This window comes from Hyaloscypha bicolor (assembly GCF_002865645.1).
Source record: "Hyaloscypha bicolor E unplaced genomic scaffold K444scaffold_16, whole genome shotgun sequence".
In the NCBI taxonomy this organism is placed as follows: domain Eukaryota; kingdom Fungi; phylum Ascomycota; class Leotiomycetes; order Helotiales; family Hyaloscyphaceae; genus Hyaloscypha; species Hyaloscypha bicolor.
The window spans coordinates 777,446-804,726 of record NW_020194518.1 but is presented as its reverse complement, the minus strand read 5'-3'; the positions used below and the strand labels follow the sequence as shown (position 1 = coordinate 804,726).

Here is a 27,281-nt window from a genome sequence, read left to right as displayed (position 1 = left end):
ATTCGATCTCGCAGAGTCTCCTATTTAACCCTGTAGTATTTAGCTACTTTTCGTATTAATAGCTTCCTATTCGAGTTAATATAGGCCTCCCAAGCTATTTCCAAGTATTCGTAATACGGTATCTTGTCAGGGTTATTAGGGTAGTCGATAATCGGTTTCTTCTTGATAGATATGGTGCCAGATTTGAAGAGGGACTAAATGCGACTAAAATGGCGTCGAAATCAATAAAATTCATTAATTGGTTGTGTTGTAATTAATGATGAAAAGCGATGATTTTTTGGTTGGGCGGAATGGGGGTTTGGGCGGTTGGTGGGTGAACCCTTCTAGCTACGTAACTGATTTCCAAGGTCAATGCACACCCCAAGCGAATGCACACCCTAATCTTAGCCAAATACATAATATTAAATAATTATTTACTAAATAACTATTAAAGATAATAATATAACTCTTTTATATTTGGAAAGAGGAGAAGATAGAGTATTTATTTTGTTTTAAATATAGATATTTTAAGATTTTAAGATTATTTAAACTTGGCTTTTATATAAAATTTTAAGAATCTTAAATACTTTAATTTAATACTTAATATCTCTATATTTATAAATGTTTTTAACTTAATTTTTATAAGTTTACTTTATCTTATATATAATTATAAATTAAGGCTATTATTTTCATATAGAATAGTATATTAGTTGTAAAATTCTGGTTTTATATTTAATTTTTTTTATAAATTTTTTTTTTAAAAAAAGATTAAATTAAGAAATAAAAACCAAAAAAATAAAGAGCTAAGTTACCTTATATAAAACTAATCTAAAGCTACTATTCTATTATATAAAATGTTTATATAACCTTATAATTAATATAATATAATTAATAAAAATAATACTAGATTTTTTATTTAATATATGAATATATATAAGCTTATTTTTAATAATATATTTAATTCTTTTAATACTTTATATATTAATTTATAATATTATATAAATTGTTTTATAAATAATACTTTTATTTAATATAATATAATTATTTTAAATAAAAACTAAGGTTATAAATTTTAAAATTCAAAATATATTATAAACTCTTATATAATTAAATACTTCTTCTTTCATTTTCTTTTAATATATAAAGAATAATAGTTTTTATTAAAAAATCAAAAAGTAATTATTATAATATAATTAGTAAACAAATTTTTAAAAATATTACTATTTTGAATAAATCTTTCTATTATAAAGGTATATAAATAAAACTTCTTAATAAATGTATTTTATAAGCTATATTATTAATATAAAATTAAGTAGTTTTTATTTATTAATCTTATTTATGAAATTATTTATATAATATTAAACTTAGTAATTTATAAGCTTTAAGCTTAATATTAATTACGTAATATGTAATATTACGTAAACTTTATATTATAGTCTTATTTAATATATATGAAACTAGTAATATGGAAATTTTAAGGGTAATCTACTTATTAGTTATTTAATTATTAAGGTCTAAAAATGGGTAGTTTTGGTGGGAAAAGGGTGTGCATTCGCTTGGGGTGTGCATTGACCTTGGAAATCGGTTAATTGGCTGGCTAAGGCGCTCAAGAAATTATTTTATTATTTTTTCCAGCAACCCCTCCACGTCGCGTTCGATGTCTTGAACTCGAAACATCATCGTGCTATCCCTTATACTCGCCCTTGTTGGTACGAACGTGGAGTCGTACAGCAGGTCAACATGGACCAACAGAAATTCCTCGAGCTCTTGCAGAGTATTCAAATTCGTGCGTCCAAGCTTCGATGTCCACCCAGGCTCAGTCTGCTAACATCTGAATAGCGGACACCAACCGAGTGAAGGCTGCAACGACAGAGCTGCGAAAGACCTACTACCCTCACCCTCAGTCCCTCTTGTGGTTGTTGCACATCCTCACATCTCATGATGTCCCCGAACTCCGCCAACAGGCTGCCGTCGAAGCTCAACGTTTGATCCCCAAACATTGGTCTTCCTTGCCGGCAGACCAAAAGCCAGCGATTCGTGAGAAGCTTTTGGAGTCAACCCTCAGCGAAGAGAAACCCCTGGTTAGGCACTCTGCTGCCCGTGTGATTGCTTCTATTGCAGGAAATGATCTCGAGGATGGTGAATGGGAGTCGCTCCCGGGCCTCCTTCATCAGGCTGCCACGTCCAAGCAAGTCGCACACCGTGAAATCGGCATCTTTATTCTGTTTTCCTTGCTAGAGACAGCAGGTGATGCATTCGAAGACAAACTACCTGGTTTATTCTCGCTATTCAGCAACACTATCAAAGATCCAGAAAGTGCTGAAGTTCGCATCAATACCATGCTGTGCCTGAGCAGAGTTGCCATGTTAATCCAGCCGGATGAAGATCCAGAGAACTTGGCCCGGTTCGTGGAGATCTTCCCTGGCATGGTCGGTGTCTTGAAGTCTTCGGTGGATGAGCAAAATGAGGAACGTGTTATGCAAGCATTCGAGGTTTTCCAGACACTTCTTGGCTGCGAATCTGCTCTTCTGAACAAGCATTTCAAAGACCTTCTGACATTCATGATCAACCTCGCCGCGGACACCGATATTCCGGACGAATCTAGGTCACAGGCTCTCTCTTTCTTGATGCAATGCGCCAGATACCGAAAGATGAAGATCCAGGCTATCCGAGACATGGGAGAGACTCTGACTTTGAAGAGCATGCAGATCGCAACAGAAATTGACGACGAGGAAGATGATGACGATGTCACTCCACACAAATCGGCCCTTGGCCTTTTGGACCTGCTTGCTACGAGTCTGCCTCCGCGTCAAGTCGTTGTCCCGCTCTTGGCGGCTTTGCCACAATATGTCAACAGTGAGCAGCCCAAATACCGTCAAGCTGGCATTCTGGCACTTGGCATGTGTGTAGAAGGCGCTCCAGACTTCATTGCGACTCAGCTCGACACTTTGATGCCGATAGTCCTGAAGCTTCTTAATGACCCCGAGATTGGTGTCCGAAATGCTGCTCTCAATGGGGTTGCAAGACTAGCCGATGATCTTGCAGAAGAGTTGTGCAAGCATCACGCTGAACTCATCCCAGCACTGCTTAAGAACCTCGATTCTGCCAGCGTCCAAGCAGCAAATGCAGCCGATCAGGAAAAGAATCTTGATATTTTGAAAGCATCTTGCAGTGCCTTAGATTCAGTAACTGAAGGTGTTGATAAAGCAACAATCGTCGGATATATTCCTGAACTGGTCCCTCGTCTTGGTAGATTACTCGGCCACACAGATCTTAATGTCAAAGCAAGTGCTGCTGGTGCAATGGGATCTATCGCTGGTTCTGCTATGGACGCCTTCTTGCCATACTTCGAGACAACAATGAAAGCTCTATCAGAGTATGTCACCCTCAAGGAGAGCACAGAAGAACTTGACCTTCGAGGTACCGTTTGCGATTCTATGGGCAGCATGGCTACAGCTGTTGGTGCTAAGGCTTTCCAACCATACGTTCAGCCCTTGATGCAAGCCAGTGAGGAAGCACTGCACTTGGGACACCCTCGATTACGGGAGACCAGTTACATCCTTTGGAGCACACTTGCCAAAGTCTATCAGGAAGAATTCACACCCTTTCTTGACGGTGTGGTTAAGGGCCTTATGGAGAGTTTGGAGCAAGAGGAATCTGACATTGAGGTTGAATTGGGAGAAGAGGCAAAGGACATTCTTGGCCAGGAGGTCATTATTGCAGGGAAGAAGGTGAAGGTTGCCTCTGCAACTGATGCTCCGGATGATCTCGATGAGATGGGAGACGATGATGACGACGATGATTGGGATGATCTCACGGCTGTCACTGCAGTTGCCTTGGAGAAGGAAGTTGCAGTTGAAGTGCTTGGAGATGTCCTATCGAACACCCGTCAGCACTTTATGCCGTATTTTGAGAAGACTGTCGAGACCACGGTTGGCTTGGTTGAACACTCGTACGAAGGAGTACGAAAAGCAGCTATAGGTACCTTGTGGCGATCATACGCCTGCCTTTTCGGCTTAATGGAGGACCACACCGGAGAGAAATGGACTCCAGGCTTGCCTCTCAAGTCTCAACCCTCTGAAGAGGTCCTCAAGCTCGGCGAGGTGGTTTCAATTGCAACGCTCTCCGTCTGGGATGACGAAGTTGATCGGTATGCATTGCAAATTTTTCTTCCCTCCATTTGAAATGATGAACAACATGACGTTATACCCAGCTCACTCAGAGGCACAAGTTGCCAATGCTGCGAACGCGTATCAACATTCTGATCAACCATCAATTTTACCTTGTTTTCTTGCAACATGAAGAGATAGGTTTACTGACTATGTAAACTTGTAGTGCTGTTGTCACCGATATAAATCGGAATGTATCCGCCACGCTGAAGCTTTGCGGGCCCGCCATCCTCACTCAGGACAAATTCGCAGAAAGCATGACCACCACCATGGGTGCGATCATCTCGAAGGCTCATCCTTGCCAACAAGACATGGGCGATGACGATGATCACGAAGGCTTAGACGATGAAGAATCATCCGAGTATGATTGGCTTGTCATCGATACCGCCCTTGATGTGATTATTGGTGTCTCCAAGGCTCTCGGCTCTCAATTCAGTGAAGTGTGGAAGATCTACCAAAAGCCAGTCATGAAGTATGCCTCTTCGCAAACCAACTATGAGCGGTCAACAGCCGTCGGTGTCATCGCAGAATGCACGAAAAACATGGGAGCCGGGGTCGCTCCGTTCACCGAAGTGCTTCTCAAGCTTCTCCTGCACAGACTCTCGGACGAGGACCCAGAGACAAAGTCAAACGCCGCATATGCTATCGGCCTCTTAATCTTCCACTCGACCAATTCGGCCGCATATCTCCCCAGCTTCAACACCATCCTGTCTAAGCTCGAGCCTCTCCTTCAGACCCGCCGCGCCAGAACACTTGACAACGCTTGTGGATGTGTTTCCCGTATGATCATGGCTCACCAAGACAAGGTTCCTGTTGACGACATTCTCCCAGTCATGGTCGACTTGTTGCCATTGACTGAAGACTATGAAGAGAATACCCCAATCTTCGACTGTATTGCTGGGTTGTGTAAGTTTCTCCTCTCGTCCTTTTAATATTTACCTCTAACCCTACCCGCTAGACTCCCAACAAAACTCTTCAATCATCGAATTAACACCGAAGCTCCTCCCAATCTTCACTTCAGTACTCAGCGACCCCGTGGAGCAGCTCGACATCCCCACACGTGCGAAGGTCATCGCAACCGTGAAGTTCATCGCTGAGAAGAACCCGAGCTTGATCCAAGGGAATGAGACGTTGATGAATTGTGTGCGCGGATAGATGGTTCATGATTGACTAGATGATTCATGACTTGATGAATGATATGGGAAGAATAGATAGTTTGCTTGGGTATCACGCCTAGCCTTGATATCCCGTTTTCTGTTGGATTTCTTGTTTTTAGTTTATTTCGATGAGAGTAGCATACCCCAAGACCGATTGAGAGGCTCTTCTTACTTTATGCAATGAATGAAAGATTGTCGACTTTCGAATTACTGCCTCAAATGCTTCACTGGCAACGAGTCTCATTGGATCTGAATATGCCGTTCCATATGCTACTTGCCATTCCGTCTGAAAATGCTATGGGTATCTTCGTTTCCTTCCTAACCTTCTATAATGCTCCGAACAATACAAAGAAACAATGCAGCAATCCTTTCCCAAATATACAGTACCAATGCCTTTCCATTCCGCCCCAATGCTGCCATGCAACCATGCTTCACTTCCATGCTATGCCTAGAATTCCCAATGCTGCCATCCAACCCATGCTTGCCTTACGCAAAGTACCATATAAAGAAAACAGAAACGTAATCACAACACCAACGATTCCCACTCCTCCCCACTAAACTCATCCTCTCCATAGTCCGTCGAAGCGCTTGAAATTCTCCTTTTCAGCGTCCTCTCTTTCCGCTCATTCTCATTCGTCTCTTTTAGCGGTACCTTTACCATCTGCTGCTTCCCCGCCATCATCTTACTCTCGTAAATAGCAGCCGCAAGTAAATCATCTTCTTTTTCCTCAAAGAAGGGGCGTTTCGTCTCTCTTGTTTGGGGTGCTGGACGATGTGACCGAATAGCGTTCGTCTTGCTCTCATGTAATACAGCATGAAGGATGTCATCATCTTTTTCTTCGAAAAATCTCGGTTTTGGCCTCGGAACTGGCTTTTGTTTCACTGGCTCGGGCTCAACGTGTGACTTTGGCGGTGGTCGACTTGGCGTCGTGATCTCAAGAAGCTCTTGCGAAGACAGAATGAGGTCTTGAGTGCATATCAAGTTGTCAAATTCGTTCTCCTCTATTATAGGCTTCAGATTAGGCCATCTCATTGTTGCTCTGTTGGGTGGCAAACTGTTCAAATCTTCCTTGGGGGAATCTGGACTGAGCTCTCGTGCTATTTGTGTGTTTGAAGGAAGGTCGTCTACATCGGAGAGGAGCTCACGGATTTCTTGGGTCGGGCTGGGGAAGAAGTCGTCAAGATGATTTTCTAGGAAGACTTGAGTCCCTGATAGAGGAATAATATGTTTTGGTTTGTTGGTCGTTTTGGTGGTTATTTGGAGTAGAGATCTATGTTTTTGAGGCGATGGTGCGAATGATATGGCCTTCTTCTCTTTGAGAGGGATTGGTGGAGGTGGCATATTGGTGGATACTTCTTGCAAAACTGGTCTAGAAACCACAGTAGGCTTTGCAGGTTTGGTGCGGGCATTATTACTGTCTGCAGATCTGGATACTGATAGCTTCTGGTTTTTTGCATCTGTCGGTTTGGGTAAAATGTCCCTCGGAATTGGCTGCACTTGTTGCTGTGGCTTCTTTGAAAGCGTTGGCTTTGGTGTGGTTTGCTTGGGCACAGGGAGTTCTGTACCATCCGACCTTTGGACTGCTTCCGCGGCCTCCGACAGCAGCTGAGTGTTGACCATCTCCGCAACAAGTTGTGAGTTGTCCAGTGGGTATTCATCTTCGGAAGATTTCCTCGCGGGCAGGCTTTGCGATGGTTCTTGGCAGGGTGGCAGGGCTGGTTGCTTTGCTACCACAGCCGGAGATCCTGTTCCAGCACCATTTAAAGATACCATTGAACTGTCGATTTTCTCTAGCAGGTCTGATTGCGATAGAGATGGAAAGTCTCCAAATTCATCCTCCGAGTCATCCTCAGCCGGAACTCGTTTTGCAGGAGGTTGGGCATCGTCCTTTTCCCCGAACCCACTCTCAGACAATGTACCCTCTGAGTCCTCCTCCAAAGTATGCATCTTCATTTCCTGCCACGACCGTTTCCCATTGTTACCACCCCTGACGAATTTCGATATTGTAGGCTGGCTCGCTCGTACGAATCGACTGGGTTCCGGCAGCCTCATCCTCCTTCTGGCTTCCTTATCCGCAGTTTCCTTTGCCGCCTTCTTCTCCCGGGCAGCTTTGGCTTTGGCTGCAACTCTTTCCCTCTCATATTCCTTGTTCTGCCTCTGTAGCTCCTCGGCGTCCAGTCGGCGCTGCTCTGCTCTCGATATCCTCGGTCCCCGATTCGCTTCCTGGTATGCTTTCTTGACCTGTTTGCTGGTCATATAAGTCGGCTGGTTGCCATGGGACTTCGCCAGCGTCGTAGGTATCAGCTCGAAGGTTCGCTGACGACCGGCCATTGTCGCGGCATCTGGCGCAATCAAAGAGAAATGAGTACAATCAGTGTGGTCAAAATGTTGTTGAGACGAAAGTCTGGATTTTCGGTTGGCGATCTGCGATTGGTGGAGGGGACGCGTCTAAACGCGGGGTAAATATTGACAACCTTTGGTGACTTATCCAAAACCCCCCAAAGGTTTTTAAAGGGGGGGGACAATGAGACTGTTTTGTTTCACTCATGCAAAAGTATTTATTCGAGGCATGAAACTTAACTTCTGGGCCTGTTAGTGGATTTGGAAGTCACCCCTGGTGACCTTTACGGATCAGCAACTCGCAAGTGAAGCTTTTTCAGCCTGGACGCTCACTACTGATTCTTTGGTACAAATTCACAATCATTCGTTGTAAGTGTCCTGCTTCAAGCAAACCTACTATTATCAAGATTCGGGTTTCCTCATTGCATTGAGAACGCTGATTAGATATTAATATCCCAATCGTGAGGAGATATATTTAGACCTTCATCGAAGAGGAGAGACTAGCTTGCCATGGACGAAAAAGCGGCACTAAATGTACTTGGACAGTTTAACCGCTTTCTAGTCTAAATGGTCTCTGGGTTCGTTGTACATTGAAAAGTCTTCACCTTCTAAAAATCTCGAGGTTCTCGAACTAGGGTACTAAACCTCCAAATGTGCAACTTTGACAAAAGACAGTGAAAATTAGTGCCGCTTTTTGTGTCCTATGCGGGATCAGTCAAGTACTTCAGGAGCTTTTTTGTAAGCCAACCACTGCCAACCACGGTCTCACGTCCAAGTTTAGTAATAAAATGGTAATAAAATAAACAGGTAAAGCTGCTCCACTTAGATTATAACTGACCTTCGAAATTTTGGAGATCCTTTGATCGATACACAAAAACACCTATTGCTCAAGCTTCGCAATTGTAGGATCCCAACAGACAGGGGAATATTCATCCATCTCCAATGTTTTCATCTCCTCGGGAGTCAGCTCGAAGTCAAAGATGTTGGCATTCTCCTCGATCCGGGACGGAGTAACACTCTTTGGAAGAGGCACAAGTCCTTTCTGCAAACTCCATCTCAAGAGCACTTGTGCTGCCGTTTTTCCATACTTTTTCGTGAGAGGCTGCAACACTTTTTCCTCCATTCTCTCACCACGCACAAGAGGAGAATAAGCCTCAACGACGATACCTCGTTTTTGGCACCACTCAACAATATCAGTTCTAGGCAACCAAGGGTGAATTTCAAGTTGGTTGACACTGATCACACCGCCTTTGCCTTTGCCTTCCTTCTCCAGTTCTTGAATGTACTCTTCCATCTCGTCGAGGTGGTGAACACCATAATTGCTGACTCCAATAGAGCAAATTTTGCCCTCATTGTGCGCTTCAACCAAAGCCTTCCAAGCACCCTTACGAGCGTCTCGACCTCCATAGGGAGCATGAAGGAGCATAAGGTCGATGTAAGTAAGCCCGGTCTCCTTCAAAGTCTTCTCCACCTGAGCAAGGGTATTCTCGTAGCTCAATGCGCGAGCAGGAACCTTGCTGGTGAAGAATATATCTTCACGATTGAGTGCAGAGCTGAGGATAGCCTTGCCGCATGGAGCCTCGTTGCGATAGGCGGCTGCAGAATCGACCTGTAGGGCTTTAGGAAGAGCGCTAGATTTGGAAAGTCTCTAGAAGGGGTCGTCCTCACGTGTTTGTAACCAGACTTGAATGCATGTTTGACGACTTCTTCACAAATATCTGTTGGGCTTCACATGGATATTAGTGACAAAACTAGGAGACTCGATTTTGGCCATGCCTACGTTTGCCAGACCCCTTCATGGTCAGCACGAGAATCATAAATAAGGAATATGCTGCTCACCAAATCCCAACCGTGGGATATCGTAACCGCTATTAAGCTGGACCTTTGAGTTGAGAGTAAGATTCGCCATTGCTTTGCTGGAGAGGGCTGTTGTTCGTTTGGTTTTGGTGGAAGATCGGAACTAATTTCAAAAGATGGAAAGAAGATGAGATAAGGCAAAAATCAGGGAGGGTTTTGTCGATTTCAAATCATATCCCAGTTCTGACGCCACACCAAACAAGGAAGGACTTCAGTGTGCAGCATGAAGCCGGAAGTAGCAAAAGACCTTGAATTCCGTGGAATATTTGCCGTTGCAAGAGCTCCAATCTCATATCAGCTATGGATCCCACAGCAACTAAACATCGCAAAATCTCAGCGACCTTTTAAAGAGCAGATAACTCCACGAGCAGTCTCGAAGTTGCTTGTCAAAGAGGGGTTGACGTCATGTGACCTTCGTTCATGAAACTCGAGATTGAGGCTCTCTTTTCAAACTTTGGGTTTTTTCCGCTCCACCAAAGAATAAGCTGCATGCCAAACTGAAGTAAGCATAGCCAATCCATATCTGTACCTTATTTGCACGTTGACTGGCCAGATCTACTACTAGTACTTCCATTCACCACGTCACAAATTTACCCCACCACATATTTCGACCAAATGTCTACGCGACTACTCTTCCTTTTCGATTCACAAACAGACGACAACTCGGTCAAATAGCTCTTAGCACCTCTAAAAGTTTACTCGCATTATTAAACTCCATACCATAATCTGCAGAGATCTCGGTACGAAATGCGCCTCATCAAGCAGAATATCGAGCGTGATGGCTCGGGCACCATCACCCTCTTCCCCGAAGAGCCAGAGGACATGGTACGAGCTACATAGCTGTCCCCTGATCATTTCACGTTGCTTACATCCGCACAGTGGCATGCCTACAACCTCATTGCCCCCACGGACCTTCTACGTGCATCTGCCATCCGCAAAATAACTACTGAAGGTGTCACCGGCAGTACAACCTCAAAAAGGGTGCATGTCACTCTTCTCATCCGCGTCACATCCATCGACTTCGACCCGCAAGCAGGACAGTTACATGTCGGTGGCAAAGTGGCGGAGGAGAACAAGTGGGTGGGAGTCGGAGCGCATCATACTCTCGACCTGGAGTTAAACAGGAACTTCACACTTGAGAAGAAGGAAGGCTGGGACTCGGTAGCTTTGGACGTCGTGAGGGAGGCCATAAAGCAGGACAAAGAAGGGACAGTACCAGCTGTTGTTATGCAAGAAGGTTTGGCAAATATTTGCCTCATTACAGAACATCAGACTATTCTGAAGCAGCGAATCGAGACAGGGATACCCAAAAAGCGGTCGGGTAGAGCAGGCGATCATGATAAAGGGATGACGAAGTTCTTCGAGGTCACATTAGAGACATTGAAGCGGCATGTCGACATTACTCTGCCAAGGCCATTGTTACTTGCAAGTCCTGGATTCACAGCAGCGGGATTCCAGAAATATATCATGGATGAGGCGACTCGGCTTGGAGACAAGGCTGTGTTGGCCAATAAAGGCAACCTTGTTGTGGTCCATTCGAGTTCGGGACATCTTCACAGTTTGAACGAGGTGCTGAAAAGCCCGGAAGTCCTCACGAAGTTGAAGGATACGAAGTACTCGAAAGAAACCAGATTTATGGATGATTTCATGACGCTGCTTCGAAAGGATGATGGCAGAGCATGGTATGGACCGACGGAGGTCGAAAAAGCTGTTGAGAAGGGTGCTGTCGGACGTGGAGGAGGAGTGCTACTAATCAGCAATGCTCTTTTCAGGAGCCAAGAAATCGGGACAAGGAAACGTTGGGTGACATTGGTCGACAAGGTGAAAGAAGATGGAGGCGAGGCAAGAATATTGAGCAGTGATCATGAGAGTGGAGTGAGGTTAGAGGGCTTGGGTGGCATTGCCGCGATTCTGACTTTTCCTTTGGAAGATCTTGACGAGGACGAGGACGAGGAGCAAGACGAAGAGAAAGAGGTTTTTCCAAATGGAACAAAACAAGAGTCCATCATATGACGAATTATCGAACTTGATGCCTACCAGACACTACAGCATTGGATCTCGAGAATTGTGGTCACCTAGTACGTACGAGTAGGTTCCAGTGGAATATCATATTACTGTTCAATTACTTCGGTTCTCGTCAGTCCTGTTGCCTGGGTGTATCTCGGGATATTCGGCATAATCTGAAGGGCGGGGACTATTGGGAGTGGCAGCTTTCGGAAGAAGCAATCTTAACCCATCGTCACTTCCTAATTAGGAGCCGCTGCACTCGGAATCCAAGCGCTCTTTACTTGAATCGATTTTTCCTCTCTTTCCTTCCCCAACAGAAACGCCCGGGCAAATTTATTGGTATCAGAATCCCGCAGAAATATCAACTTTTACGCCAATTATATTACCGTCCAGTCCATCCTTCCGCCAACTGTCGAAATGGAGATGACCCCGATAGAATCTGCCCCAACAAACCCAGATGGATGGGTCGAGATCGCCGCTGGGCCGGAAACCGAGAAGCTGGCCGGGAAAGTAGCTTTGGAAGCTGCAGGACATTCTTCCTTGCTCTTGTACAACTGGAATTTGCTGGGACAGATCTTGGACCGGCACGAGGACTCCTTGCGGAAACGGTGGATCAAAAAGACGAAGGTATGGAGGAAAACAATTTTATCCAAGGCTTGGTATCCAAATATGCCGTTGTGCCATAGGCCGGACATCGACCACCTTGCGACGGAAAAGAAGAAACTTTTAGAAGAGGGAATATTAGTCAAAAGGCCAGTGAACACTTTCATATGGCCATACATCAACATGGAGGACTTGATCCGCGACAAACCTATTCTTTGCTTACTCAACACCCGCGCTCGCTACTCCCCTGCCACGTTCGTCGATCACGAGTTGGAATTCTGCCGTCTAGGGCTTGACACTGACACGATTGTCCCCCCTTTGAAATTGAATGGTTACACAATGCACCTAGACGGAGAGACCGTCGAATCCTATGGCAAGCTGGTGGCTTGGGGTGACAACAGCAACCCGAGAGCCGGCTTCAAGCCTGGTGATGGAATGTTGATATTGGAAATTCAGGAACAAGTGATGGAATTTCTTGTCAAGTGGTGTGAAGCAGTCCTCAACAAGCCAGCAGACGTTTTGGTTAGCCAATTTCCTATCGGACCAAGGCTGGGGCCCGTTGTGATCGTTTCCCAGTGGCCAACCATCGAGATCCTAGCTACATACGCTCCTTACGTAATTCCTGTAGAAACCAATTTCTACCGCCTGAAAGACTTTATAAACGCCAGGTATTCTGCTGCGCAAGACCATATCTGGGCATTGAGGGAGGATCCGGGATATTTCCAGGATACTGTTCTTCAGTACAGCGAACATCGAGCAGAACTCATCCTCGATTCTATAGGGAATGTTCATTGGACTTACGATAACCCTCAATTCTGGGACCGAACGCTGTCAACCGTGGTGGACAATGCTTACCGTGCCGTTGCCGTCTGGGATGTTCTTGCTAAACAAGTCCGGCTTGTGATAAGTCTTCAAAAGAAATATGCAAGAGAACTTGACCCCAGATATCCATTGCCACCAGAGTACAGAAAACATGTACAGCTGCTTAGAGGTCTGCTACTTCACTCTAGCAAAAACCCACACACGAACATGAATAACATGCTACCTGCATCTCCACGAGTACGGAACCTCTGGGAACGTGAGAACCTGAATGGGAAAGTGATGGCGAAGATTCGATGTGATATTGATGAGGAGCGTGATCCACTGCTGTGGGTATACCTTAAACTACAGAATGATGACGAGTATCACCGCTACGGCCATAAAGATCTGGTCGACGAAATGGAGAAGCTCGTATTTGCTCAGCCGGAACAAAACGTGGGAAACAATGTCCCCATTTCCCCGAGAACATTCTGTATCAAGCAATAGCTGACTCCCCCACCTAGGAAAGAATATCCCTCTTAGTCGCTGGGCAATTTTCCGATCTTGGGCTCAGTGTGCTCATGCAGCATGAAATCGAAAATTATCATCCATGGGCCGCTGAGTTCAAATCGGATCAATCAAGTGACATCTGGATCATCGGGCAGCTGCCTCAACTCTATTCACATGTGCTCGAGTTTGGCCGACACCGGTTGTCTTTTACTCTTAACAAAGTTGGCCACCCTTTCCGCTCAGATTTCTCCTACCCATGCGATCAACATCAAACTAGGGATAATGCTATAACTATGTGGAGAGCAGAGAAAAATCTTGATATTTTCTGGGAAGAGGTGGACAAGCAATATGAGGCGATGACAGGAAAAGCACTGAACGAAACGTTCGCCCATCATTTTTCAGTCAAGCACGAGCTGGAGCGCATGCCGGAGTGGATTGAACCCTATAAAGAAGACTTCATTGAGATGGATGGACGTAATGAGGTAAAGGTAAAAGCTAAGGATCTTACCAAGACCATATCTTCTCTGAAGCGTCAGAACAAGAACTCTCCAACAAACTATGCTGCAAGCCAGGCGGTTCTCCTTGATACCATGAAAGGGGTGTTCAAGCTTGACCCGCGAGCTTTTCGGGTATTCAAAGCCCTTTTCCACACGCCATCCGATGAGGATGGGCCGGAAGCCATAAGCTGGGGTGACTTTCTTTACTTCATGTCTGCAATGGAATTTTCGCCTTTGAAACTCTGCGGTAATCTTTGGCACTTCAGCAATCGTTTTATACGCCCCATCCAGTTTTTTGCACCTCAGCCAGACTCGAGGGTCTTCCTTCGAGCTGCAATGCGCATGGGGAGGCGGCTGAGGCGGACTTATGACTGGAATCCTGAGATGTTTGTATTGGATAATGGAAAGGGAAAGGGCAAGTCATCGTGATTGTCGTACGCTGGGAAAAGTGTGGATTTGGAGCTTGGTAGAGCTTGCATTGGCTGTTCGTAATAGCACAAGAAGCTCGTCTGGCTTGATTCTAGGGATATTTTGGAGGCTGCAGGCAGACACCTTTTCCAGCTCAAGTATTCAGATTAGTTGGTAACCCTAAGAAACTAATGCATTCTTGATTCTCCATAATGGGGGAAACTAAATGATTTCATGACCATGAAAAGTGCAAAACGAACCGCACTACAAGAACCAAACCAGACGCAATATCGCTTCAAGGATCCGAAAGATCAGGAACATTGACACTATCCTCGAAATCGAGGCTGAATTCTCGGAATTTAACAGTGTTAAGAATGCAGTGTGTACTAAGTTGACCCAAGGTCAAAGTTCAATACCGAACAGCGGTGAAACTCTCTGATAGGACTTCGCACAATATGCATACAAACTAACCTTTTCAAAATTCTTACTATGCAACGAGCAGATGCCAAATGATATATTTCTCTGCAATGTGCCTTGCCCGGCGTAGGCCTCGGAGCTTGGACTTAAGGGAGGCGTCAAAGCTATCCACGACTATATGATCCACATGCTATAGCAAATGAGTTCGAAATTATAAAATGACCTCTTCTGGCTAGAGGAGATGCGGTTATAAACCGAGAGAGAGAGAGAGAGGGAGAGAGCAACAGCTTAACGTAGAAACCACGTGATCAAAGATAAGCGAGAGCCATGACCCCTGAACTCCCAACGTTTCTGCTTCCTCTGAACAGGACAAAGACAAGCATCACCAAGCAATGCGAAGCTTTTGTGGATACACACGATGTCCATCGCCGCCATTGCTTCGTCCCAATTGCAGTCCTTTCTCCGGCGCTAATGCTCTTCCGTAAGTGGCGGAGCTATGATCATGGCTGGCCGATATTTGGGTGTCCGAGGAGCTGTGTCAAGTCTAGCAGAATGATACTCTCACGGTTTCAACCCTCGTGTTGACTGCACCACACCCCTGCGGCAGCATCTCAGTATGGAATAGGGTGAATGGATCGGGCAAGTTCGTTTCCATTTTTCATTTTCTGCTCCCGTGAATGGTTCAGGCGCTTGTCCTTGATCCCCTCTTCCCGTGGAGTGTACAAACTTCTCGTGTAGTCATCCTTTCTTTTCAACAACTCTATTTTTGGGCAACCAGAATTGATTCATGTTGTGTTTTGCCTTCATTATTTTTCTGAGTACATTCTCTTCGTCTCAATCCGCACCTTTGACAGGGCCTTTAATCAACTATTTTTGAACTTCAAATCTTCACCACGATCCTTTCCACTTGGCCTGGTGCTCCATTTTAAATCGTCAACCCCAGATATCTTTCCTCTTCTCTCACGACACACCGAACCCACCAATATTATATCACAATGCGGACTTCAAGTTTGTTATGGCCGGCACTGTTGGCCCAGAATGCGATTGCTATTACTGTTGACACCACCTCGGCTGGTACGCAGCTCGACCTCCCGCGGGTGTACCTCTTAGACTTAGCAATACTGACAGAATGATGTATGGCAGACTCATTGAAGAGTGCGGCAAGCACCGTAGCCCACGGACTGATGAGTTTCTACAACGGAAACGACACAGTACGTCAATACCTTCCTTGGCGGCGCTGAGAAGTTGGAACTAATGTCAGTAGGGAATGACTCCAGGGCTACTACCACAACCATATTTCTGGTGGGAAGCTGGAGGAATGTTCATGACTATGATCGACTATTGGTCCCGGACTGGGGATTCATCATACAACGACTTGATCACACAAGCCTTGCTATTCCAAGCCAGCGATAATCGGGATTACATGCCGGTGAACCAAACCAAAGACGAAGGAAACGACGATCAAGGGTTTTGGGCCATGGCAGCAATGCTCGCTGCAGAGACGAATTTCCAGAATCCCCCTCCGGACCAACCGCAGTGGCTAGCTCTCGCGCAAGCAGTTTTCAACGAGATGGCAACCCGGTGGGATACCTCGAGCTGCGGTGGTGGTTTGAGATGGCAGATCTTCCAATTTAACAACGGCTTCACCTACAAGAATAGTATTGCGAACGGTTGCTTCTTCAACCTGGGAGCTAGGCTAGCCCGCTACACCAGCAACGATACCTACGCCCAATGGGCGGAGAGGATCTGGGACTGGGAAGCAGCAACTGGGTTAATCGATACCTCCTACAATGTGTTCGATGGCGCATCCGTCACCGACAACTGCACGGGAACCACTCGTCTGCAATGGACCTACAACTCCGGCATCTTCCTCCACGGAGCAGCCAACATGTTCAACTACGTTCGTTCCCTCCCTTCCCCACCACAAACCTAACACTAACCCCTCTCCAGACCAAAGGCTCTCAAACCTGGCAAGAACGCACTGCCGGCCTCCTCAAAAACGCAAACATCTTCTTCACAAACAGCATCATGGAAGAGCAAGCCTGCGAGACGGTCGGAACCTGCGACACGGACCAGCTCTCCTTCAAAGCCTACTTCACGGCCTGGCTAGCCCAGACCACTGCCCTAGCCCCCTTCACCTTCACAACCATCGCGCCGCTCCTCGCTGCCTCAGCGAAAGCCGCTGCAGCAGCATGTTCTGGGGGCAACCAAGGCACAACCTGCGGCTTCAAGTGGACTACATCTTCCTATGATGGCACTACGGGAGTCGGGCAGCAGATGAGCGCGCTGGGCGCTATCAACTCGGCGCTGATCCAGATCCCGCAGGCGAAAGCTGTGGTTCCGGTCACGAACAGTACCGGAGGAACGAGTATCGGGAATGCGGCAGCGGGGATCACGGCTCCTGGGATTGGGATGAGTCAAGCGATGGATCGGTCGGCGCCTATCGAGACGAAAGACAAGGTTGCGGCCGGCTTCCTCACCTTTGCGGTGGTGGGAGGTGTTCTTGGTGGGAGTGTGTTTATGGCTTTAGAGAGCTAGAATTCCTTTGCATGATTTTTTGTATTTCTTGTGTTGAGCATGGGAGTACCCCTCTTTTGGTTTTTGAGCATGGCGTGGGCGTTTTGGGCGCACGGAGGAGATTGAAATCTATGTGTATAGACGGATACTGTGGTGCTGACTGCATGCATGCATGCATGATTTTGGATCTGAGATCTAAACACATGAAGGCGCTGGTTGTGTGGTGCCAAGAAAAGTACTCCTGAGTCTCTAGGTTTGGGGAATACAACTTTCGAGCATTGAAAGTCTCTTCAAGTGCAGCAAACCAAGAACGGGCAATGTAAATGAAGCTCCTGGACTTTTCCGGTACAATGAGATCTCATTAATTCAATTCGAGAGTGAATCTCCCTGAGAGAGCGGACAATAAAGGCAAAGTCAAAGAAAAGCGAGCAGCGACGCAGATGTACGATGTGTAACGAAAACTGGAGCACTTGAGAGAAAGAGTGAATGTGATTTTTGACCAGGCTACTGACCGGCCAATCGGGTGTTGGCGATCCTCTTCGAGATGTGCAACGAAAATCCGAAGAGAGGGATAAATTGTTCACTTGAATGCAAGCCGGTTCGACAATGAAGTCAAAAGGTGAGCCGCAAAAGTGAGGTGCGATATTCAAACTAAACTTTCTACAGTCTTGATCTATGATCCCTGAACTCAAGGCCGATTCTCTGAACAGATAGTCAGGCAACTAGTGAGTCATGAAACGAGCCCAATTCTGAAGTGAGTCAACTAAACCACCACACTCAAGACCTGCTCTCAGAACGTTTGACACACTAAATTAACTTCAGATCAAATTCCCATTTCTTTCATTCATCCTTCATCATACAGCTGCAAACTCTGCCTCAGCATCCCATCCACAACCCCCATCAACATATACAAGAAAGTCCTCTCTCGTCCTCTCCTGCTTCAGCCAAAGCGTATGCATTCATTTCCAAAAGAGTGGACGGCCAACGCCATTAAGTAGTAAGTTGTCGCCATATTATTTAATACCCACCAACCCGCGATGCACGTTCCGTTTTCCAATTCCAGAACATACTCAGATTAACTATGACCCAACCAATGCATGTTTTCCATGTTTTCTCATTTCTCATTTCTCATTTCTCATCACATAGCCATCATGGCGGCTACTGCCACGATGACAGCGAACAAACTCCCCTTCACTACCTTCTCCTGGCCGAGCTTGTCGGCGCCGCTCTTGCTCGTGCCGGTGGCGCCCTGCACGAAGCCTGTCACAGTGGACGACCCTCCTGAACCTGATGAGTCTGAGCTTCCAGTGTCCCCATGGCTGTTAATATTGGCTGGGCTGCCGCCACTTTGACCTGGGATCGTTTCCGCGGTGGATGAAGGTTGAGCTCCTGAGGCTGTGCCGGAGGAGGCGCCGAGTTCCATGTCTAATCCAGTTGCAAGGAATGAGGCAAGGACGGTGGCGTTCTTGCCATCGACGACGGTGTCGTTGGTGCCTGAGTAACCGTTGTATGTGTAGGAGACTCCCGTGTTGGTGCCTGGGGCAGAAGTTGCGTTGAAGCAGTTCACCGTAACAGATGTGAATGAGGCGTAGTAGTATCCGTTATTTTTAATATCAGCGGAGTTCCAGTCGACCAAGCCTCCAGCCCAGTCAACAGTGCCTTGGCCATTGGAAGAAAGCCCAGCAGGCCACAGAGAAAGTTGCACGCGAGCAGGCGTCTGTGGGTAGGCCCATTGGTTTGAAGTTGCATTCCAGGTATCGGAACGCTTCTTTGTCCGGGCAACCACTCCATCCACTAACCACGTAATAGTATCAGGAGTCCAGTCAATTTCGTAGGTATGGTAGTTCTGGAAAGTGTCTGAAATGGTGGTATTGGCTCCGTTGACATCTGGACAGGGGTTAATATCTTAGCATCGGGGGATCGTTGATCTCACTTACAGACAGGAATGCCCTGGAAATAATAATTGGATTGAGCAACCTCCAAATCTGCCCCAACAAATTCGTAATCGATTTCATCCTTCACATCAGAAAGGAGAATGAACGCAGTGACAACACCCTGTCCTCTGCTTGTCTTGAACTTGGCCTGGACATTCCCATACCACATGTACGACGTGCTTGCAAGAAGTGTTCCAACCGTGCTGGGAGCCATTGTCAGGAGCACATCGCTCCCATAATGCACAGGATTTCCGCTCGAGACCCAATCCGCCTTTGATGCATCTCCGAGGTATTTATTGTTGGGTGCGACGCTGTCCAGGTTTTCGAAGGTGTATGTTTTGCTTTCGCAGACGGGTGCGGGAGTACAGGAATTTAATGAGAATGAAGATCGAGGATCGCAACCTCCCAGACAATATGCTCCTACACCACACTGGCCGTATTCTAAACACATCTGTCAGCCCACACTGCCAACTTCAATTCCCGGTTGAAGGGGTTCCACTTACGCGAGCAACAGGGCGTAGACTGAGGACATTTATTATTCAGATCACAAGTCTGAGCCTGCCCCAAAGCTGTGGAGGCCGTGGCCAAAGCGAAGACGAAAGTTGATGCTCGAACCATTATGCATGCAAGAAGCCGTTGAAATTGATGCTAGGAAATAAAATGGCGTCGAGCGATTGACGACGCAGTGGCCTCCTCCCCAAAAATGACGTTGATTAAAAGAAGTAAAGATACAAGACGAGCCAAGATAACTTCCAACGGACGGTTGCAGGTAGAAAGGAGTCCCAATGGCAAATGGTAATCCCCCAAAAGCTTGATCCTGGGTTCAGTCGCCTTTTCCTTGAAATACAGCGTCCCGGATTTAGCCTTTCTTGACCCTGGCTGGCCCTTGCAGAAAAAAGTCAATGCCTCCTTAAGAGAAGTGGCGATGGGAGAATTAGAAGAGCGAGTAGAGGATGTGAAATAGCGAGTGTGTATGAAAGTCCAGCGAGGGAAATTGGAACAGATGTCCGTAGGAGTAAGAGTGGATTGTTGTGAAGAAAGACAAACGATGCGGAAAGAGTGAGAATTGTGAGGGGGAGGAATGGAGCAGGGTTTTACGATCGATCGCCTCCAGACTGGACTGGACAGGGAGGGGCTGGTGGACTACGGAGCCACGCCACATCTGGAGAGAGACACCTCAACGCGATGCAAAAAATCACAAATCAAGGCCCGCACCCGAGGCGATCGTTCTACTCCTAAGACTTTAAGAGTTAGTATTATTTCGCCACTTGCAAAAAACGGCGTTCCTCACTCTCTGCCCAATCAATCATCGCGGCCCCTCTCCTAAACCAGTCCTATTATTGTCACCCATCTAGCCCGTGTCATACATAGTATGCTCGGTAGTGTGCTCGGTGGTGTCCTCGGTGGTGTCCTCCAAGGAAAATGCGGAGGCCGATCTCGTATTGATGGGCTGCTCCATCGCGAAGAAAAAGTCGTTCCCGGCCGTCACGGCACCTCAATCATGGAGGCGGGACACGCGATTTCATTTCCGTGACCGCACGTGTGTCGAGAACAGCACGATTACGAATTTGGTGTTCGTGGGATGTCGTTGAGAGAAGGTCGAGCGTTTTATATACGAATGCTGTGCAGCACAACCCAGCCCAGCCTAGCCCAGCCAAGCTCAGCTCAGCTCGCTCCCTGGACACCGCTCCACAGACGCCAATAATCCTCCAGAGATGTGTGAAAAGATAAGCTTGATTGAGCACAGTCAGAAACAAACCTCAGATACCATGCAACTCGGTTCCGACTGCGCGAGGATGCAGTGAAGTGTGTCTTGCTCATCTGCAGTGTCTGTCTACCGGGTCGGCTCTGTAGTCAGCGGCAACACCCACGAGTCAGACATTCGCAAATGCCTCATCATGTCCAAATCCCGAGGCTGGCGCAACTAAACAATACTGTATCAGGAATGGGAAGGTCTAAGAGGTCTCAATGAAACGCTCCCCTCAGTCCCTCTCCCTGCCACCCCCTGCAAGCCACGCCAGCGGCCGTTGCCCCCGCCACGGGAGGACCTGCGATGTGCTCGATGTCCCCTCCTCCAATATTTTGGATTTGCGCTCTTATCTCAGTGTCTCACGCAGTTGCGGTTGTCGTTCCCCGCAAGCCACCACGAAGAAGCAATTCTTAGTGAGAAATTGTGGCTGACAAGGGTGTGGGAATTTTAACGGAAAACGAGTTTCGAGTCGAAAGCAAGGTTAACTGACTGTCCGGGCACGTGCCTTTAAACGAGGTGCGGGGCTGAATTTATTGAGGTCTTTGATGCGATTTCTGCAGGTACACTCCCAGTGCCGTGTTCCGCGCTTTGGGAAGGGGAAGAGAGTCTGATGTTGGTATGTTTGCTAGCCGGCTCTACCTGACAGCGGATCTCTCTCCTGGAGATCATGACAGCATATTCTTCAGAATCCGGAGGGTTAATCCCAAGAACCGGGTGTGGCGGCCAGTTTCGGAAAGGTGCAGGGCCTGAAGCATGCGAGGGATGCAATGACCCGAATTAGAGTTTCCAACCATAAATATCCAGCATTTTCCTGTCTTTAGACTTCCGGAATTAGTAGGATCCCAAGGCGCACCAGTACACCACTCGTTTTCACGGAAACGCGCCAACGTAAACCACCAGAGGCAGGTAAGGTAAGTCTTCGAATTCAAGAGGTATCCCTCCCGCATCAACACCTTTATTCCACCGGGTATCCCATCTCCCTAACTTCCCTGTCATAGATTTCAGTCCCAAAACATGCAAGAGACCTTCCTGAAAGAAGCCGCATATCCTTTCCATCCATCACGAAGCCAGATCAGACCATTTGAGAGAAGAATCGAAAAGTTTTTTGCGAATTAGACGTGCATGAAGCGCCGAGATTTCGAAAGAGAAAATTCCCCGCCTACGCCAGCCATATATGCGGCCGCACCGTCGATGCTATTGAACACTTTGAAGTAGACAAGGAAAGGTCGAGCCGTTGTCATCAAGGGTTTGTACGTAAAAAGGCGTGTGCGGCCGCAGTGTGTAATCGAAGCCCTGCCAGATTTTCGGATCGGAGAGCCACCGGTACTTCTGACGAAAATGCAAAGCTTCTTTTCAGCTCGCCTAGCTCTATGTTTTGTTGAAATGCTCTTTAGCATATTGCTCACATGCCTAGTAAATGTCAGCGCAAGGGTTTAAATGGGAAACGACTAGGCCAACCAACTTTTGCAGGCTTTCCAACCTTCTTGCCAATTTCCTTCCACTTATTGTTTTCGTATTCTTTGATCGCGTTGAGAAGAGCTACACTCTGCCCAAGTGTTAGCGACTGTTGCTTGATCGCAACCATGAGTAGCTTACTTCATCTTCCGCGAATTCTGCATAATGCATATCCTGTAACTTGTAAGTCTGGAAAACCTTGACAGGACTAAAAGTGAACCTTACCTTGTACCAGTGCTTCTTGACGGATCCTTCGGTTCTGCTTGGAAAAGTCTACCAGTCCATGTTCAGTTCCGAAACTCGTGTGCGACCCCAGCCCCCGGATTGTTTTGTATCTCACCTTTGCGATCTCTGCCCAGGTACTGCCCGCATCCCGCATGGTCTTCAACCTCTGCTCTTCAGCAGGTGTCCAGGGAGTATTTGTTCGACTCTTCTTTGCCGGAGGCTGCATTGGGGAATCGGTCATGCTAGGTTCACCAGGAGGTGGGGGAGCCCCCGAAGAGCTGGATGGTGCGGACATTGGGAGAGGCGTCGGTAAGGATCCTGATGCGCGTCTTTTGTTTCGTGGTCCTGTCGGCGACGAGGTTTCTGGCTTGACTGATGTGTCAGCTGTGGAAGGACGAGCTTGGGAAGGTAATATTGCAGTAGAGGTCTCGGGTTCAGTCTGGTTTCCACGTTTAGACATTGGCGACGAGAGTAAAAGTGATGCGCATCCGCCTGATATTGAAGAACGTGAAATTAGGAAGGCGGGAGAGAAGCGTCCAGTTTGTTGTGCGCGATTCTGGACCCGCTGGTCTCGCGTGTGGATTGGCCGATGAAGATCGTCCGCGTATGAGGCTGGAAGACTGGGGTGCAGAAGGTATCAGGTACTTCTGGTACTTGAGATCTCATGTACTTCGGATAGGGTAGATTTTAGTCAACAGGGCCGACATGCCTCTTCCTGCATATCTTGCTGCTGAGCCGTGCAGTTGCTTGACCCAACTAATGCTTCAGTCGGGAAGCAACCAGCAATATATCGAGCAAGGGAATATAGGTAACAAAATCTTCGTGTAGCATCCAACTGAGGGGGGTAATTGCGCGCGATCTGAAGGAAGAGAGAGGTACGATGGTTGTGATCTGATGACTTCGAAGTCCGAAGGCCACTCGGACATTTAAGTACCCCAGTGGTACATCTCATGCAGAACGCTGTAATGAGATGTCATTGAAAAAGACTTTGACAAGGAACGGCAGCCGGTGCAAGAAATAGTTTAATGCCTGTCTGCTGCGATCGGGACAGGCGGTACTTGAGGTGTACTTCGAGCGGCTGGTGAGGCCAGTCTCAAGCCTTCCTCCATGATTAGACGCCTTCAGGCAGGGCCGGCAGTGTGAAGGTAAGACATGAACTACTTGTCATGGCCCGTTGTAAGCTAGATTCTTCGCCGTCGCCGCCGCTGCAGAAGCTCCCCGAAGTACTCTTTCGGGCCCATGCTCAGTCCGGCTAGAACTGCTGCGTGCACGGGCGGGAAAGGTGTGGGTGCAGACTTCCATCGCCCAATGTTAGCCCACCGAAGATCGCCAGTCCCAAGCCTGCGTTTAAAGCATGGCGTTGTGTAACCGTTGGAGCGACATGGGTTGGGGAATGGTGGAAGGAAAGTCCAACGACTCAACGAGGTTCAAGAAGGTAAGTTGCTGGGGGGTTCTTGAAATGTTTCTCCGAAACAACAGGGCTTTGGGCTAGGGGGGGACCGGAGCTTCGACGGAGCTTCAACTGGCTCCAGTCAAGCTGGTACAAGTATTCCGCGAGTGGAGGTCTGCACGGCTCCGAGAGCGTGCGATAGTGGCGGTACGGGCGTGGTACAAGCGCACCCTGGGGCTGGTGGTGTGCACTGTGCGGCCCGGACAGCAAACGAGAGCTCAGCCTGGCAAACGCTTCTGGAGCAGGTCTAAGTTCATTTGAGTATCTTGCATGAATGGTGGTATCTGTGGGCCGTGATTGGCACTCCCAGTTGCCAAAACCTGCTGTCCCAAAGCAGCTTGCAGCTTCTGGCTGCATGGGGAATCACGAGCCTAGCCCAGGGGAGCTGGCAAGCTGTGCTTCCCATCTCGAAAATCGCGGGGTAACGCGCTTGTCCAGCGCGTTCATGCAGACGATGTATTAGGGGGAGGGGGGCTGGGCAATGCTGATGTCCTTGTCGATGCTCCGAGCTACAAGGCTAGCACGTCCAGCGGGGTTGATGGAATGCGAATGTTTGCCATATTGCATTGCAATCGCGTGATGTTGAGCTTCAACCCTTTGATCAATATTAATCTGCTAATATGCTAATGTCGAGGGCGGGGATTAGCAAGCGGAACAGGTGCAAGTGCAAGCGCAGTACAGGCATGAGGGAAGGCGCAAAGATCTATGCTTTGTTTTTGCGGTGCGCTGCTTGGAGCTGGGAGCTGGGAGCTTTGGAGCTTTGGAGCTCAGAGCTTTCGCGATGGGTTCAGTTCATCCAGAGAATTAGAGACAACTGTTGGTTCTCCCCGCAATCCAGCTGGCGGGGTTTTGTGCTGGCCTGCCACCAGCACTTACAGCGCAAGTATCACGATGTAGTGGTACAAGGATCGTCCAATTTCGCAGCTTCATGCCGGGAGACGAAACGAAATTTAGTCACCGATGTACCCCTCAAGTTACTCTCGTCCCCTGCCTTCTGGGCTTGATGACCACGCGCTGATGGAGCTTCCCTTGTGCCATTTCTGTGTGGCTTATCATCTTATGCCACTATTACATGAACCCCCTGCTGCCGGCTCATGCGCTGTGAATCGATGATCGTCAGTGGACCAGGTATCTCGTCGTTAAAATGGACATCATTTTGTTTGGAAAACCCCTCCCTCTCTCGAACCTTCAACCTGGATTCTTGGATGGCTCAAGTCACTTAATCTTGATAGAAGACCGATCCTGTCCACCAAACACGGAGATTCCCAGCGCGCGTTCTGGCCAGAGAACTCGGGCAGCGTCCAACTCCACCAGAGACTGTGTGAACCTCCCGGGACCCGGGCTTGCGTCTACGATCCAGGATGGGCGTGGGGCTCGTTGCCGCACAGTTGGCAGTTTGGCAGGGAGGATTTACTGTATTAATATCCGAGGCGTTTCGTTGAGATCGTGTGGACTGTGGCGTAAGTTAGTCCTTTCTCGTCCTTCGCGATGTCGATTCGGGGCTGCAGCTGGGAGCTATTTCGCCAAAGGAGATTTGCGGGCCTTCCAAGTTCCCAAAACGTCCCCCACGACCCGTCCGCGCCCGGGCCGAGTCGCCTGGGTTCCCGGCCGCGACTGACTCTTGACATCCCGAGAAGCGGGTCTGAACGACTACTGAGGTGGACGAGGTCTCCCGTTTCTGGTCTCCCGTGCTTTCGTTGAGGTTAGTGCCTCGTTGAGCCTAGTGAGGAACTGATGTTGAATCGGCTGCGCGCCGCGCGCAATGAGGCACACTTCTACTTTTGTCTCCATGCAGGAAATGTCCCGAGTACTTCTTCCGTTGTACTGTAGTGTCACGGTGTCACGGTGTCATCGGGACCCGGGACACCTCAATCGCCGATGAATTAATTCCTCTGATTGCTCTTAAAGCCCCCCGTGTGGCAGCCAGACGACAAATCTTAGAAGATTTAGCTCTGTTTTTGAGCTGACTTTCCCTGTCAAACAATGTTTGGGCCGCTTTTTAAAATAGTTTCTCTGTGCCCTCTGTGGCGCCACAATCAGCTGCTCTTGAAACGAGAGATGCCATTGTGACCATGCCTGCATGCAACAACCCTTGTTGGGAGGCTGCCGCTGCATTCCGCATCTGAGAGTTGAGATCGGCGCCTCCACACTGAAAATTCGTAGCGAGGCTGTGCAAGTTGCGATGTTAGATATTTTTGTTCCTTGGACCAATTCAGCATTTCAGTTGAGAAACCCTATTCACGTGAGAGACGGCATGGCATGGCATGGCATGGCATCGCATAATAGTAGCACAGCTCGACGTCTTCGATAGAGTTGTGTTCTTGCGGAGCTGAACCATGTGGATGACTAGTAGATAATGCAGAATCCTGCGCTGACTATGCAGTAATGCTATGTATGGAATCCTTGATGTATGGAGCATTACCACTGGCTGACAGCTGACGTACAAAGCGCCAGTCAGAGCCCAGAATAGAAGGATTGCAAAACTCACACGTGACGCTTGACTGCATCGAAGCCATGAAGATACCAGAAGTCATCTTCTATCTGAAGAAAAACCAGCACTAGAGTGGCGATAAGATCTTGATGCCTGGATGATGGTCCTCGACATTATGATTTCAGCCTTCCATAACGCGGGTCAATCACAAACAGTGGTGTTCTGATTCCGCTGCACGAGCTACTCTTCAGATGTCATCTTCTATCCGAAGCAAACCTGATTATGGGAAGTAGGATTAAGATCCTGTTGTCGGGATGACATTCAACATGATGTTCTCAGTGTCCCAATAACACGGGACAATCACAAACGATGCCTGTTCTAATTCTCCTCAGACCACGACGAACAATTCTTGTGTTGCAGAAATTTCAACAAGCGCGTGCTAGAGTTCGTCCAATGTTGAAGACACCTGCCATCCGTAGTTGACGAGGCAAAGATCAAGATTAGATATGACTCGAGCGGATCAGATATTCCCGAGAGGCTTGCTTGGCCATCTTGGCAGAGGTTTCGAAACAGAAACAACGTTTGCAGTTTCATGTAATTCGAGAAGTGCGGAGGATTCATTCTTTAAATCTCCAAAAACGACACACGGAGGAAGCTAGCCCCCGCCAAAACAGGCAAGAAAGAAACGCAGGAGGAAACAAATGTCATCCAACAACGCAACATGCTTCAAGATCGGATAAAGCACAGCGCATGATGAGCCCTTGCTGCCCGTCAAA

General features: G+C 47.7%; 9 protein-coding genes across 9 annotated transcripts; 5 read left to right on the top strand and 4 right to left on the bottom strand.

Annotated features, from left to right (window-relative positions):
- The first annotated feature begins 1,620 nt into the window (after window positions 1-1,620).
- K444DRAFT_607948 (ARM repeat-containing protein) lies at window positions 1,621-5,520 on the top strand. Its single transcript, XM_024879269.1, has 4 exons — window positions 1,621-1,765; window positions 1,819-4,129; window positions 4,315-5,054; window positions 5,107-5,520. Exons 1-4 carry the CDS (start codon window positions 1,720-1,722, stop codon window positions 5,301-5,303), a joined length of 3,294 nt encoding a protein of 1,097 aa, XP_024742297.1. The 5' UTR covers window positions 1,621-1,719; the 3' UTR covers window positions 5,304-5,520.
- Window positions 5,521-5,547: 27 nt separating this feature from the next.
- Window positions 5,548-7,692, bottom strand: K444DRAFT_607947 (uncharacterized protein). Its single transcript, XM_024879268.1, has one exon. The coding sequence runs from the start codon at window positions 7,635-7,637 to the stop codon at window positions 5,829-5,831; it is 1,809 nt and encodes a 602-aa protein (XP_024742296.1). The 5' UTR covers window positions 7,638-7,692; the 3' UTR covers window positions 5,548-5,828.
- An 834-nt stretch (window positions 7,693-8,526) lies between these two features.
- On the bottom strand, window positions 8,527-9,555 carry K444DRAFT_519320 (aldo-keto reductase-like protein; the record flags this gene model as incomplete). The annotated part of the gene is made up of 4 exons (XM_024873946.1): window positions 8,527-9,255; window positions 9,315-9,372; window positions 9,427-9,439; window positions 9,486-9,555. The coding sequence occupies 4 exons, from the start codon at window positions 9,553-9,555 to the stop codon at window positions 8,527-8,529; spliced, it is 870 nt and encodes a 289-aa protein (XP_024742295.1).
- Window positions 9,556-10,250: 695 nt separating this feature from the next.
- Window positions 10,251-11,516, top strand: K444DRAFT_518877 (uncharacterized protein; the record flags this gene model as incomplete). Its single annotated transcript, XM_024873904.1, has 2 exons — window positions 10,251-10,328; window positions 10,383-11,516. The coding sequence occupies 2 exons, from the start codon at window positions 10,251-10,253 to the stop codon at window positions 11,514-11,516; spliced, it is 1,212 nt and encodes a 403-aa protein (XP_024742294.1).
- A 417-nt stretch (window positions 11,517-11,933) lies between these two features.
- On the top strand, window positions 11,934-14,347 carry K444DRAFT_518565 (uncharacterized protein; the record flags this gene model as incomplete). Its single annotated transcript, XM_024873879.1, has 2 exons — window positions 11,934-13,367; window positions 13,436-14,347. 2 exons carry the CDS (start codon window positions 11,934-11,936, stop codon window positions 14,345-14,347), a joined length of 2,346 nt encoding a protein of 781 aa, XP_024742293.1.
- A 1,159-nt stretch (window positions 14,348-15,506) lies between these two features.
- On the top strand, window positions 15,507-17,605 carry K444DRAFT_581482 (glycoside hydrolase family 76 protein). Its single transcript, XM_024877749.1, has 4 exons — window positions 15,507-15,817; window positions 15,887-15,954; window positions 16,008-16,643; window positions 16,694-17,605. Exons 1-4 carry the CDS (start codon window positions 15,739-15,741, stop codon window positions 17,279-17,281), a joined length of 1,371 nt encoding a protein of 456 aa, XP_024742292.1. The 5' UTR covers window positions 15,507-15,738; the 3' UTR covers window positions 17,282-17,605.
- A 793-nt stretch (window positions 17,606-18,398) lies between these two features.
- Window positions 18,399-19,812, bottom strand: K444DRAFT_519284 (glycoside hydrolase family 16 protein; the record flags this gene model as incomplete). The annotated part of the gene is made up of 3 exons (XM_024873943.1): window positions 18,399-19,147; window positions 19,198-19,635; window positions 19,698-19,812. 3 exons carry the CDS (start codon window positions 19,810-19,812, stop codon window positions 18,399-18,401), a joined length of 1,302 nt encoding a protein of 433 aa, XP_024742291.1.
- A 2,500-nt stretch (window positions 19,813-22,312) lies between these two features.
- K444DRAFT_519326 (uncharacterized protein) lies at window positions 22,313-23,084 on the bottom strand (the record flags this gene model as incomplete). The annotated part of the gene is made up of 5 exons (XM_024873947.1): window positions 22,313-22,354; window positions 22,407-22,490; window positions 22,541-22,573; window positions 22,625-22,672; window positions 22,740-23,084. 5 exons carry the CDS (start codon window positions 23,082-23,084, stop codon window positions 22,313-22,315), a joined length of 552 nt encoding a protein of 183 aa, XP_024742290.1.
- Window positions 23,085-25,095: 2,011 nt separating this feature from the next.
- On the top strand, window positions 25,096-25,923 carry K444DRAFT_178792 (uncharacterized protein). Its single transcript, XM_024870802.1, has one exon. It carries the CDS (start codon window positions 25,219-25,221, stop codon window positions 25,690-25,692), a length of 474 nt encoding a protein of 157 aa, XP_024742289.1. The 5' UTR covers window positions 25,096-25,218; the 3' UTR covers window positions 25,693-25,923.
- The last annotated feature ends 1,358 nt before the right edge of the window (window positions 25,924-27,281 follow it).